This window comes from Staurois parvus, unplaced genomic scaffold (assembly GCF_062004578.1).
Source record: "Staurois parvus isolate SC_StPar_1 unplaced genomic scaffold, SC_StPar_1.0 ptg000102l, whole genome shotgun sequence".
Taxonomy (NCBI): Eukaryota; Metazoa; Chordata; class Amphibia; order Anura; family Ranidae; genus Staurois; species Staurois parvus.
In genome coordinates, this window is record NW_028317898.1 from 2,702,050 (window position 1) to 2,716,187 (window position 14,138).

Below are 14,138 nucleotides of genomic sequence, written 5' to 3' on the forward strand. Positions count from 1 at the left end.
GTTGTTATTTTGTACATTCAAATGTTTATTTTGATAAGTACACGCTTTAATCTGTAGCCAATACACCTCTGACACCTAAAGTTTAGCTAAAAAAAAAAAATTCCTACTGCCTTACTCACATCACTTACCTGTTAAGAAGAATGTCCCACATTGTGCAGACAGCTGGATCCTGCAGAAATCCAATGCTCAACAGGACTGGGAGCCCTACTAAACAGCAGCTTCATTAACAGAAGGTGAGAGGTCATGCCCTGTAAAACAGAAAAGAGAAACCAGCAGAAAGCTCAGATGAAACCATAAACTTTAATTACAGTGGGGATCGAAAGTTTGGGCACCCCAGCTAAAAATTTGTATTAATGTGCATAAAGAAGCAAAGGAAAGATGGAAAAATCTCCAAAAGGCATCAAATTACAGATTAGACATTCTTATAATATGTCAACAAAAGTTAGATTTTATTTCCATCATTTACACTTTCAAAATAACAGAAAACAAAAAAATGGCGTCTGCAAAAGTTTGGGCACCCTGCAGAATTTATAGCATGCACTGCCTCCTTTGCAAAGCTGAGACCTGCCAGTGTCATGGATTGTTCTCAATCATCGTCTGGGAAGACCAGATGATGTCAATCTCAAAGGTTTTAAATGCCCAGACTCATCTGACCTTGCCCCAACAATCCGCATCATGGGTTCTTCTAAGCAGTTGTCTAGAAAACTGAAACTGAAAATAGTTGACGCTCACAAAGCTGGAGAAGGCTATAAGAAGATAGCAAAGCGTTTTCAGATGTCAATATCCTCTGTTCGGAATGTAATTAAGAAATGGCAGTCATCAGGAACAGTGGAAGTTAAAGCAAGATCTGGAAGACCAAGAAAAATATCAGACAGAACAGCTCGCAGGATTGTGAGAAAAACAATTCAAAACCCACGTTTGACTGCACGATCCCTCCAGAAAGATCTGGCAGACACTGGAGTTGTGGTACACTATTCCACTATAAAGAGATACTTGTAAAAATATGGTCTTCATGGAAGAGTCATCAGAAGAAAACCTCTTCTACGTCCTCACCACAAAAATCATCGTTTGAACTTTGCAAATGAACATATAGACAAGCCTGATACATTTTGGAAACAAGTTCTGTGGACCGATGAGGTTAAAATTTAACTTTTTGGCCGGAATGAGCAAAGGTACATTTGGAGAAGAAGGGGCACAGAATTTAATGAAAAGAACCTCTGTCCAACTGTTAAGCATGGGGTTGGATCAATCATGCTTTGGAGTTGTGTTGCAGCCCTTGGCACAGGGAACATCTCACGAGTAGAAGGAAAAATGAATTCAATAAAATTTCAGCAAATTTTGGATGGTAACTTGATGCCACCTGTGAAAAAGCTGAAGTTAAAGAGAGGATGGCTTCTACAAATGGATAATGATCCTAAACACACTTCGAAATCCATGGGGGATTACATCAAGAGGCGTAAACTGAAGGTTTTGCCATGGCCTTCACAATCTCCTGACCTCAACATAATTGAAAATCTATGGATAGACCTTAAAAGAGCAGTGCGTGACAGACAGCCCAGAAATCTCAAAGAACTGGAAGACTTTTGTAAGGAAGAATGGGCAAAGATACCTCAAACAAGAATTGAAAGACTCTTGGCTGGCTACAAAAAGCGTTTACAAGCTGTGATACTTGCCAAAGGGGGCAGTACAAGATATTAACTCTGCAGGGTGCCCAAACTTTTGCAGACGCCATTTTTTTGTTTTCTGTTATTTTGAAAGTGTAAATGATGGAAATAAAATCTAACTTTTGTTGACATATTATAAGAATGTCTAATCTGTAATTTGATGCCTTTTGGAGATTTTTCCAACTTTCCTTGGCTTCTTTATGCACATTAATACAAATTTTTAGCTGGGGTGCCCAAACGTTCGATCCCCATTGTACTATAATTTAACGAATAGAAAAAAAAACACTCATGACAGTAGGAAGAAGGGGTGCTTGCGTGTGTACCTTCATGTCCGTAACAGTGCAAAATCAGTGCAAACACTTTAACCACTTCAAGTCTGGACACTTTTACCCCCTTCCTGTCCAGGCCAATCTTCAGCTTTCAGTGCTATCACACTTTGAATGACAATTGCGCAGTCATGCAACACTGTACCAATATGAATTTTTTAGCATTTTTTTGAGACAGATAAAACGTTATTTTGGTGGTATTCGTTCACCACTAGGATTTTTATTTTTTTGCTATATAAATGAAAAAGTCCAAAAATTTTGAAAAAAAAGTGTTTTTTTCTTATAAAATTTTGCAAATAAATCATCTTTCTTCATATATCTTGGCCAAAATATATTCATCTATCTTTTTAGTAAAACAAATCCCCAAATTAGTTTATAACCAAAAATTATAATTTAAAATTTATTTTTTTACATTTTATTTTTTTATATTGTTATTTATGGGGTTTTGTTTTTTTTTTTTTTTTTTTAATATACTGTCACCCTAGCAGTACAGTGTCACCATAGTGACACTGTACTACTTGTGGGGGGTGATGAAGATTTCTTTTTCTTTTTTTACACACATAAAGGCTGTAAAAGCAATCATTCTCCTTCTCTCTGGCTGTATTCCTGCAGCCATTGAGAAACACTGTGAGAGCTGTGATTGGTCAGAGCTTGTCACATGATACAAGGCTGTTGTGAATAGCCTTGTGCCATGTGACCTCTGTGATCATTCACAGATTTCACAAGCAGTAAGCAATGATGTCAGAAGTGACATCTTGTTTACTACTATTTATGTGATCACTGATTGGACAATCAGTGATCACATGAATTGGGACCTCACACAGAGGTCCCGTACAGCGATCTGTGTTCGGAAACAGCGGGCACCGATCGCGGTGCCGCATGCTCCCAGGGAGCGCACAAAGGCAATGGATGCGGGGGGGCATTTAGAAACGTCCACCCGCATCGGCAACGCTCCCGTCTGGCCGTTTATCTACATGGGCTGGACAGGAAGTGGTTAAACGTTATTTTAACATGTAATCGTTGTGATAATTTCTTCTATATTTGTTGGTTGTGTTCAATGTGCGCTTGTACAGATTCAGGCAATGGAAAGAGGAATCGTCTAACATTTCATGTACGTTTGTTAAAGTGATTGTGAAATATACTGTATACTGTATATACAGTATATATATATACTGTATATTTACATACAAGAAAAATATTTAAAAAAATATACTAGTGGTGCATGCATCAATATCAGATTCTCAATGAAATACAAAGAAAGTCCAAATGTTTCAGTCCATTCCTGTGATCACCACCTGACAGAAATCATAAATATTTCATAAAAATGAAAATAAATATTTTTATGAAATATTTATAATTTCTGTCACGTGGTGATCACAGGAATGGACAGAAACATTTGGACTTTTTTGTATTTCATTTAGAATCTGATATTGATGCATGCACCGCTAGAATATTTTTTCTTTAATTATTTTTCTTGTATGTGTTTAATAATTTAATGTGCCACCATGGTATTTGTAACACTGATATAATTATATGAGATTTATATATTGTTTTAGGAATTGGCGGTATTTTGAGGCACAGACTTTATTTAATTTGAAGGTTATATATTATTGGGGATTTTACATATATTTTTATTTATTTAGCGCAGTTTTTGGGAGGCTGTACACTTTTTTGCATATACTGTATATTGTATATTTCTATATTTTTTTCTTTTTTTAATACCAAACATGTTATACTTACCTGTTTTATGCAACATAAATTCACATACTTTAGCGGTCCCGGTCCTCTGGCACTCCTGGTTACTCCTCTTCTCAGTGTGCCACCATAGCAATTCGCTTCGTATGGTGGCACACTGCAAGCTCAATCCTGAGCTTTGCTGCCTGCGTCCATAGACACAGACAGTGAGGCTCAGCCTCACCACCCCGCTCCCTCATATCACAGGATTGGACTGACAACAGCAGGAGCCAATGGTTTCCGCTACCTCAGCAAAGCCTGTGAGAGCAGGGAGAGCAGCTACTGACATTCACAGCCCTGGATCAAGTGAGGGACCAGGTAAGTATAAGGGAGGGGTGATGCTAATGCCTAAACAATTTTTACCCTAATGCAGGGAATGAACCAAGGTAACAATGTTTAGGCTTTAGAACCATACTAAAGATTCCACTTCAGAAATCCTGTATGACCTGTACATGACCAGAATCATTACCACACCAGGAAATACAGCACAGGACTGACTGTAAACATATTTATTGGGCAATGGTGAGACAAATGAAATAATTATTAACACAACAGCAGTAAACACTGCAAATGAATCATTATTTTCACAGAAACAGAAAAAACACCAAATAAACTATAAAACCAAGCAGGTGAAACAAGGAAATGGTCACCTTGCTTTCCTAAGGAAAATCAAGATATAAACAGTTTTGCCTGCCAACCTTACAATGATAACTAATGCCAATAATACAGTGCCTTGAAAAAGTATTCATACCCCTTGACATTTTCCACATTTTGTCATGTTACAATCAAAAACGTAAATGTATTTTATTGGGATTTTATGTGATAGACAAACAAAAAGTGGCACATAATTGTGAAATGGAAGGAAAATGATAAATGGTTTTCAAGATTTTTAACAAATAAATAGGATCATAATGCTTTGTGGCAGTGATGCCAAAACAGTGAATTATTGTCATGTTTTCTTGATGATACAAGATTGGCACAACAGAGGAGCTAAAAGCTTTCAGAAGTAGACAGACCTCAATAAAGAGGATAAAAGTGTGTGATTAATGGACACTTAGAGTGTTTGTTACTCCAAAGTTTCATATTCCTGATATGTGCCTGCTGTACCATGTACTGTACTTGGATGAAGAAGTATACTGTTCTCTTTGTATTGCTTCCTTAGTGTGGCATCCATGGTGTTCCTGCCAGTCCCTCTGCTTTCACATTTGAAACTGACCACACCAGGGTCTGTTTGGGAGAACAGCGTGCTTCTACTGCAGTGGTCTGACTTCTCCTGACATGCCCCTCCGCACAGCCATTCTCTGGGAAGATCAGTCTAATGCTATTACTCTGCCTCCTGCTGATACCCCCCTAGCCCAGCTCCTCACAGTGTACAGTATTTCTGTCTGTGCATTTTACACTGAACTGTCTATGTTCAGTTCAATCTGCTGCCACAACCGCCATTGACACAAGGGGGTTTATTTACTAAAGCTGGAGAGTCCAAAATCAGACTCCCTTCTGCATAGAAACCAATCAGCTTCCAGGTTTCATTGCCAAAGCTTCATTGAACAAGCTGAGGTTAGAAGCTGATTGGTTTCTATGCAGAAGGGAGTCTGATTTTGGACTCTCCAGCTTTAGTAAATAAACCCCATGGGGTCTTCACTCCCGCCTCTCTAAGCCCCTTATGCTGCTGTCAACAGAGTTTATGTGATCACTAAGAAAAAAGAAAAAAAATCTATTTAACCACTTGCCCTCCAGAGGATTTACCCTCTTCCTGACCAGGCCATTTTTTGCAATATTGCAGAGTTACTTTGACAATTGCGCAGTCATGCAATGCTGCACCTAAATGAAATGTATATCCTTTTTTTTCCACAAATAGAGCTTTCATTTGGTGGTATTTGATTGCCTGTGCGGTTTTTATTTTTTGCGCTATAAATAAAAAAAGACCAACAATATTGAGGGGAAAAAACAATATTTTTGAGTTTTTTCTATTAAACATATCCACTAAAAAAAATGTAAAAATCAAATTTTGTCATTAAAAAAAATCCCAGTACATGTAAATTAACCAGTTCCGCACCACCCTATAGCAGAAATACTGCCACGGGGCGGCACGGGTGCACAAAATCACACACACACATATATACTGTATATATACGTGATTTTGCAGTTCCGGTTAGGGGGCGCAAACGCACCCCACCCGCATCACCATTCGTGGCCTCAGCTGTCAATCACCGGGTCCCAGTCGGTGATTACTTGCCGGCACCCTGTGATCACCAAGTATCTCCGATGGGGGAGAGACCTATATGTAAACCCCCAGCCCGGACACCACCCCCCATTGATTTCTCCGTCACATCCAACAACGCTACCATCAAACCCGCCCTGCAGGCCAGAGTACTGGGTGTCATTCTGGACTCCAACCTATCCTTCCAGCCCCAAGTCCAATCTTTAACAAACTCGTGCAGACTCCACCTCCGCAACATCGCCAAAATCCGCACGTTCCTAACCCCAGAAACCACTAAACAGCTCATCCACTCCCTCATCATATCACGACTCGACTACTGCAACTCCCTCCTCACTGGCCTGCCTCGCCGCTGGCTATCCCCTCTTCAGTCCATCCTGAACACGGCTGCCAGACTCATTCACCTTTCCAACCGCTCTGTCTCCGCCACCCCCCTCTGCCAATCCCTCCACTGGCTTCCGATTGCGCAACGGATCAAATTCAAAATCCTAACGCTGACGTACAAAGCTGTCCACCATACTGCCCCGAACTACATCACTGACCTAATATCCAAGTACCGCCCAGCACGCACACTCCGCTCCTCACAAGACCTCCTTCTCTCTAGTTCCCTGGTCTCCTCCTCCCATGCCCGCCTCCAGGACTTCTCCAGGGTGTCACCCATCCTCTGGAACTCCCTGCCCCAACCCATCAGATTATCACCTACTCTCCTCTCCTTTAGGCGCACCCTGAAAACCCATCTCTTCAGGGAAGCCTACCCCACCCCCTGCTAACTTGCCTCCCTCCTCCACTCTTCCTACCACTCCATCCCCCACAGCTATCTCCTCCTGTGCCACCACCCCCTCCCTCCTAGATTGTAAGCTCGAAAGAGCAGGGCCCTTGATCCCCTCATGTTTTGCATTGTATTGGTATTGTTCTGTCACATGTTCTGTCTCCCTTTGTAATGTACAGCGCTGAGCGAACTATTGGCGCTTTATAAATACTGTATAATAATAATAATAATCTCTCCCGTCAGCTCCTGCACACTGCTTTGTATGGCTCTGCATAGCCCCCCTGTGTGTGTGTGTGAAACACACACACAGCCCCCATAGTAAAACAGCACACAGCACACAGTTAACCCTTTAACTGTCCCAGATCTTAACCCCTTCCTGCCCAGTGTCATTAGTACAGTGTCAGTGCTTTTTATTAGCACTGATCACTGTATTGGTGTCACTGGGGATGTCAGAATGCCCCCCCAGTGTCAGAATGCCCACCACAGTCCCGCTATAAGTCACTGATTGCTTCCATTACTAGTAAAAAAGGTCAAGGTGGCCCGGATAACCCGGATCAGATTCCACCTTTGTTTCCTACATCTGAAAGCATGCGCGGTGAAACTTAGTGCCCCTCAATCACCTCGCCTTTCATAATGTCACTAAATATATATATATATATATATGTATATATACAGCGGCTCCTGTCATTGCATTTCCCAGCAGTGACAACGCTGCAGAGGGTTGATGACCCTGCACATCGTTGCCATCACTGACAACAAAAATAGGTCACTGGCAGGATCGACAGGTATATTTTTTTCATCAAAAATCATTCTTTTAAAAAAACGGCAAGCACAGTTATAAAAAAAACTGTTAGTCCTGCTACTGAAAGTGTGACCATTCTCTTCAGGAGACCGGTAGCACAGTGTGGTGGAAGTCTGCCAGAGAGAGGAATAGGTAAGTATTAGAGCTTATTCCTCTACCTCTAGACAATATTTGTTGTTCAGTGAGTGCACTCTCAGCAGAGAAAGCTCTGCCACCCTCTTCTCCGGTCACATATGCATAGCGTTGGGGGTAAGAGGTTACAGTGGTAAGAAAAGCAAAACAGTCACATCATTTTTAGATGTTGCCTCCCCATTGCTTTGCCACTTCCAGCATTCAGTTAGTAATGAATCAAATTGTAATACTTTTTTCTCAATCAGTCACAAAGCTCTGGCATTTGCATCTGTCTGCACAGGGCTGACTGTGGCCCTGAATCCATAGAGCTGCGACATCATCCCACTGGCAAATATAGCTCTAAGGCAGTGGTTCTCAACCTGTGGGTCACGACCCCTTTGGGGGTCGAACGACCCTTTCACAGGGGTCCCCTAAGACCATCAGAAAACACATATTTCCGATGTATAAAGAGCAGCTACTGTGTAGAAAGCAGCTACTCTGTTAAAAGCAGCTACTGTGTTGAAAGCAGCTACTGTGTTGAAAGCAGCAGTATTGGAGGTAAAACGACACTCATGAATTATAAATACTGGGTAAATAAATTTTATGGTTGGGGGTCACCACAACATGAGGGACTGTATTAAAGGGTCACGGCATTAGGAAGGTTGAGAACCACTGCTCTAAGGCATTGAGGCATTGGGCCTGAAAAAGTTCATACTCACCAGTAGCTCAGACAGACACGTTTGTCACAGATTTGTGGTCATGGGATCGTTTGGAAAAAGTACAAAATGAATTTATATTGTGATTTATTACTAACAGAATGGAAATAGAAAAACTGTAGAAGGCAGCATTTATTTTCTTTTAAAGTATTACTAAACCCAGGACTCTGCATTCACTATATCTGGTCTCCCACAGTACACAGAACAGGAAAGTGCAATTATTTTAGTAAATATAAACTGCTCAATACCTTTTCTCATCAACAGTTAGAGCAGTCTTGTGACTTCTATCAGTGTCCAGCAGAGCACTGGTTAAACCTTGTAGGAGGAGTTTTCATTCTGCTCTAGGAGGATGCAAAACCCCTGACCTCTGTCTGGACAGTGCTGATTGGCCCAGTGCTGATCACATGCCCTCTTCCAAGACAAAAAAAAAAAACCTCTCTAGCAATACACACTAAACTTAGCATGTGCAGAATGGCTATGGTTCAGTCTGTCTTATCAGGAGATAAGATGTGGTCATTTGAACAAGAGGAGGAGCAGAGAAGTCAGAATCAAACGGCCTTTTTACACAATGCAGAGGATTTACTCCTTAGATTCCACAGTGAGTATAACAAGCATGTTTTACTGTAGATACAGACTGATTTTACTGTTGTGGGTTCAGTAACACTTTAACACTTGTCTTATAAAATTTCTTATATAAAACTTATACAGTAACATTTTTGTTGTACATTTTATGTATCTAAAAGACCCCTGCAGGAGCAAATTGGATCATGCTTTTCTGGGGGGTTTTGACTTCTTCTGGATCAACTGTGGGTATAGGATTATAACTTTTTTTTTTAATGGTTGAACTGGATGGACTTTTGTCTTTTTTCAGCCAGACTATGTAACTATGTAACCCCTGTGTACATTAGGCCAATGTTTCCATGCATTTGATGTACCAACATTGTCTGTACAACATCTCTATAATAGAGTGGGATATGTGAAAGTAACCCTTATTTAGGAAAAGATGTAATGGAGAGATGCAGAGTGGGTGGATTTATTTTTTATTTATTTCTTTGGGGGGGTAGGTTTTAGGGTGGGTGGGGATGGGTGGAGGGGGGTAATGGGAATAATGATAGCAGGGGATATAACGGATGGTTTTCTTTGTTATATTGAGAGTAATGATGGAACATGTATTTTATACGTAAAACTGAATAAAAACTTAAATAAAAAAAAAACAAAAACATCTCTATAATGAAATGTGTTTGTCAGGTGACAGAAATGGTGCAGAGACCAGAAGGCAGGACAATATCAGCTCATCATACACTAACAAAGGTAAGAAAATGGTTTGTTGGCATCTATCCACCAACACTCATTCTAAACTAAAATACACCATAATGGTTGGGTGGGCTGTGGCTTTAAATTATGTACTGAAAATGGACAATGTTTAAACAGAAGCTATAAAAATAATCCCTATGGGTTTACACACCACTAGCTAAGGCTGACCATACATGTATAGATTTCTAAAAGAAAAATAAATGTGATAATATGATTGTGACAATTATCAACACCTATTGTATCGCGCCAAATGCAATCTATATGTAAAAAAGAAAAGCTGCCACTATATATAGACCATAATAAATGAAATAATATAAACACCCAAATCATATAGTGTTATAGCAGCGCTAAATAAATAATAAAATGTGAAGTGAATACCAAAAAATAATTGTGACAAAAAACTAATAAACTGTCCGTGATTAATGTGATAAGAAATCAATTCAAATTAAAAGTGAACCAAAGTCCATGAAAACACATAATAAAGTGATCCAAAGTCCATGAAATCAATTCTTCTCCTTCACCGTGTGTTATAGACTGACAACCAAATGCTTCACAGGAATCCCCCACATGGATGGAAACTCACCACAAATATTTGCCTTCCACTCTTGTGGTTGGCAAAAAAGCTTCCTGGGATAATCTTCCCAACTATAGATGACTTATGAATTGCGTGAGACAAAGATTCCACTGCCTCGAGATAGACCATGTAAAACAAACAAAAAACACTCCAATGGAGTTGTATGAACAACCAGATTCTTTTAATTAAATGAATGGACCTTACTCACCTAATTGATAAATAGCTGTTTCTGTCCGTGGGTTTAAAGAATACTTTTGTATCCAATGAATCATTCACTCTCTGTATGATAACATCCAGGAAGTGAATAGAATCCTTACTCCATTGGTAATCCAATTTGATGGAATTACGGTTAGTATTTAGCTTGGTCATAAACGTATGTAAATTGATCTCAGAACCTTTTCATATCCATATTAGGTCATCTATAAACTTTTTGTAAAATATCAATTCTGGTTGGTGCTGCTGGAATACAAATCTGTCCTCCCACTCTGCTATAAAAATATTAGCAAGAGTGGGAGCAAACCTTGCTCCCATGGCTATGCCACTAGACTGTAGAAATTATTACTGAACCAGAAATAATTGTGACTTAAACAAAAATCAAGAGCTTTACCCAAAAAGGTTTTATGATCATAGGGAAGGTCATCCCTTTTACTTAGAGCCCAAAGGGATGACCTTCCCTATGATCATAAAACCATTGCTACCATTGCATCGGCTCTATAGAGAGCAGCATGCCGCATTGCACTCTCACCCCTATGAGTAAGTAGGAAGTGATAAAATACGTCAAGGTGTGACAGTGCGGTGACCGGAAGTGACATGGACCGTGACCGGAAGTGACGCGACGGCGTCAGATACCAACAAACCGGAGGTGGTGAGAGCACTTGGTCTATGATCATTTCAGGCTTATCAATGGTCACATCATTTGGGCTTGTTTTATCAGTTTGCTTGTGAGTAAGGTCCATTCATTTAATTAAAAGAATCTGGTTGTTCATACTACACCATTGGAGCATTTTTTGTTTGTTTTACATGGTCTAGGCAGTGGAATCTTTGTCTCACGCAATTCATAAGTCATCTATAATTGGGAAGATTATCGCAGGAAGCTTTTTTGCCAACCATGAGAGTGGAAGGCAAATATTTGTGGTGAGTTTCCATCCATGTGGGGGATTCTTGTGAATCACTTGGTTGTCAGTCTATAACACAAGGTGAAGGAGAATTAATTTAATGGACTTTGTATCACTTTATTATGTGTTTTCATGATCTTTGGATCACTTTTAATTTGAATTTATTTCTTATCACATTAATCACAGACAGTTTATTTGTTTTTTTGTCATAATTATATTTTTACTTCACATTTTATTATTTATTTAGCGCTACTACAACACTATATGATTTGGGTGTTTATATTATTTCATGTATATATTTCTGTTTGAAAATTTTGATTTTAAAAACATTTGTTCAATTTCCTAGTTAGTGGTGTCAACTTGACGTTTTTTGACCACAGTGATGAAAAAATTTGAAGGAGCAGGATGAGAAATTCTCAAGCAAACAACTTTCTAACAGTGAATGTGGTTTTCGTTCAGGAATTACATTTATTCTAAAATTAAATGTTAAACACAAGTGAAATTTTTTAATAACATTCGTCCATTCATCGAATGTACATACAAATAATTTTCGAACAAATGTTGGTATGAATATTCTCATTTGAAGATCTACTAGTATATGGCCAGCTTAAGACTCTGAGCAACAACATCAAAATGTTTGGTGCGAAGTTCACACTAGTTAATTGTAGCATTGTATGACATTTGATATAACTGTAATATAATATTTCTATTCAGATAATGTCACGTGATGTATTACTACCTTACTTTGAATAGCAGAATTGAATTGCATTGTAATTATTCTCTGAGCTGAGTCCCTTTTATAGAAGTCTGTTATCTTATGTTTGTATGTAATTGCATGTAATAGCAACAATAAAGGACTGCAGGCTCAATTCACTAGTTTTTAATGAATGGCTTTGAATCAAGGTAATTATTTTCTGCAATTAGAGCCAAAAAGTGCTGAAAATAATAACCATATGACTAGAAAAAACATTGTAATATCCAATAATAAGCTTACTTTAAAAAAATCTCCTTTCATGTTGTGAGTGCTGCCTGTCTGTTGATCATCTCTTTCCACAGCTTCCTGTATTCCCTGCATGCTTTGTAGCATCTCCTCTGCTGTTTGCTTTTAATCTCTAAGGACTATGTGTCCCATGGTAACTTGCTGCCTGAGACATGTGATTTAATGTACTGGCTCCGCCTCCTGAAATGCCTCCTCTCAGCCCCTCTGTAGTTCCGAAGGCAGGCTCTGTGAAATGTGTGACACAGCAGTTCCTACACACAGGACGTATGGAATATGCGTCACAGAAAATGGATGGAGGAGTTTGTTTTGAATATTAAAAATGAATTGTATAGCATTTTTGGTTTGTGGTACTAAGATGCAGTTCTGCTCTGCTTTAACCACTTGCCAAGCCCCCACAGTACATTTACTGCGAGCGGGCGAGCGTCATGTGCAGGCTGGATCATGTACATGTATGCACAGATTTAGGATAAGGTCAAGAGCCCGTGACAATGGGCTTTGGACTTGTGTCAATGGCAACAGTTTGTGACACGTCTGAGGTCATTCAAAATTAATTGACATGTAGATGTGACCTGCAGTTTACCTACTTCTGACCTGAATCTGACCTGCTTCAAGCATAGACTTGTATGGGGATGAAGTTTATAATGATCATATGCAGAGGTTGATTAATGTTGGTAAATGAGAGCACATCATGCTGCCACAGTTCCCTTGCAGTACTTACAGTAAAGTGATGGGGGTAGGAGGAGGAAAAGCAGAACTGCCCCTTTTGAGTGAAGTTCCAATATAAGTCACTGCTTCTCCTACAATTAAAATTACAGGCTTATCCCATAAAACATTGCAAGTGACAAAGTGCAACAGTCATGGAAACCATTTGAATACATGTTGAACTAGTCTTAACATCAGGAAAATTAAAGTATATGTAATCCCTCATCTTGTAAAACAACCCATTCAGTTTAAAATAGAAATGAAAGGCAAAAAATGTGTATATAGATATATTAAAAAAATTATATACCGTTTTTTCCTTTTTTTGTAAGTGATCATATAACCTCTGTTCTCAGCTGCATAAGAGCTTGGGGAGGAGTAACAGCAGTGAATGGCTGTGCAGGGAGAAGAGTGTCAGTGCAAGTCTGATCATTGGAGGAGAGCACATTAATTACCCAGCACAGTTAGAACTGACCATGCTGTGCTCTCCTGCTTAGTGTGGTCAGTTTTTAATAGGAAATCAAAGGTACTGGCAGGATCACCAGGGATTTCACACAAATCAAGCAATACAAAGAGAACGGAATACTTTTTAATACAAGTACATGGTACACAGGCCTGGACTGGGACAAAAAAATAGGCCCAAGCATTTTGGACTGAGCAGTCCAAAGCCCGGGGACCCTTTCCTCAGAGCCTGGTGGCAGAACGCAGGGCCCATTTGCAAGAGTGACCTTTGCAAGAGTGACTAGTTCTGCCACTAGTGTCAGTAGGTTTTTATTTTTATAAATTTTTTTACAATTTTATATTTTTTTTAATTTTTTGTAGGAAGGAAGGAGGGAGGGAAAGAAAAAAAGAACAGAAGAAAGGAAGGAGGGAAAGAAAGAAACGAAGGAAGGAGGGAAAGAAAAAGGAAGTAGGGAAAGAAGGAAAGAGTGAAATAAAGAAGGAGGGAAAGAACAAAAGAGGGAAAGAAAGAAACAGAAGACCGAGAAAGAGAGAGAAAGAAAGAGAGACATAGAAGGAGGCAAAGAAAAAGGAAGGAGGGAAAGAAGGAAGGAAGGAGGGAAAGAGGGAAATAATGAAGGAGGGAAATAAAGAG

At 39.4% G+C, this 14,138-nt stretch overlaps 1 protein-coding gene across 2 annotated transcripts in view; it reads left to right on the forward strand.

The window, feature by feature from the left end:
• The window catches only part of LOC149467755 (kyphoscoliosis peptidase-like), a 62,407-nt gene that overhangs the window by 28,328 nt on the left and 19,941 nt on the right, over positions 1-14,138 (forward strand). For both annotated transcript variants that reach the window (XM_089671237.1, XM_089671238.1), the window contains one exon: positions 9,589-9,651. In XM_089671237.1, coding sequence (XP_089527363.1) covers positions 9,589-9,651 — 63 coding nt within the window. The remainder of the gene's footprint in view (positions 1-9,588; positions 9,652-14,138) is intronic.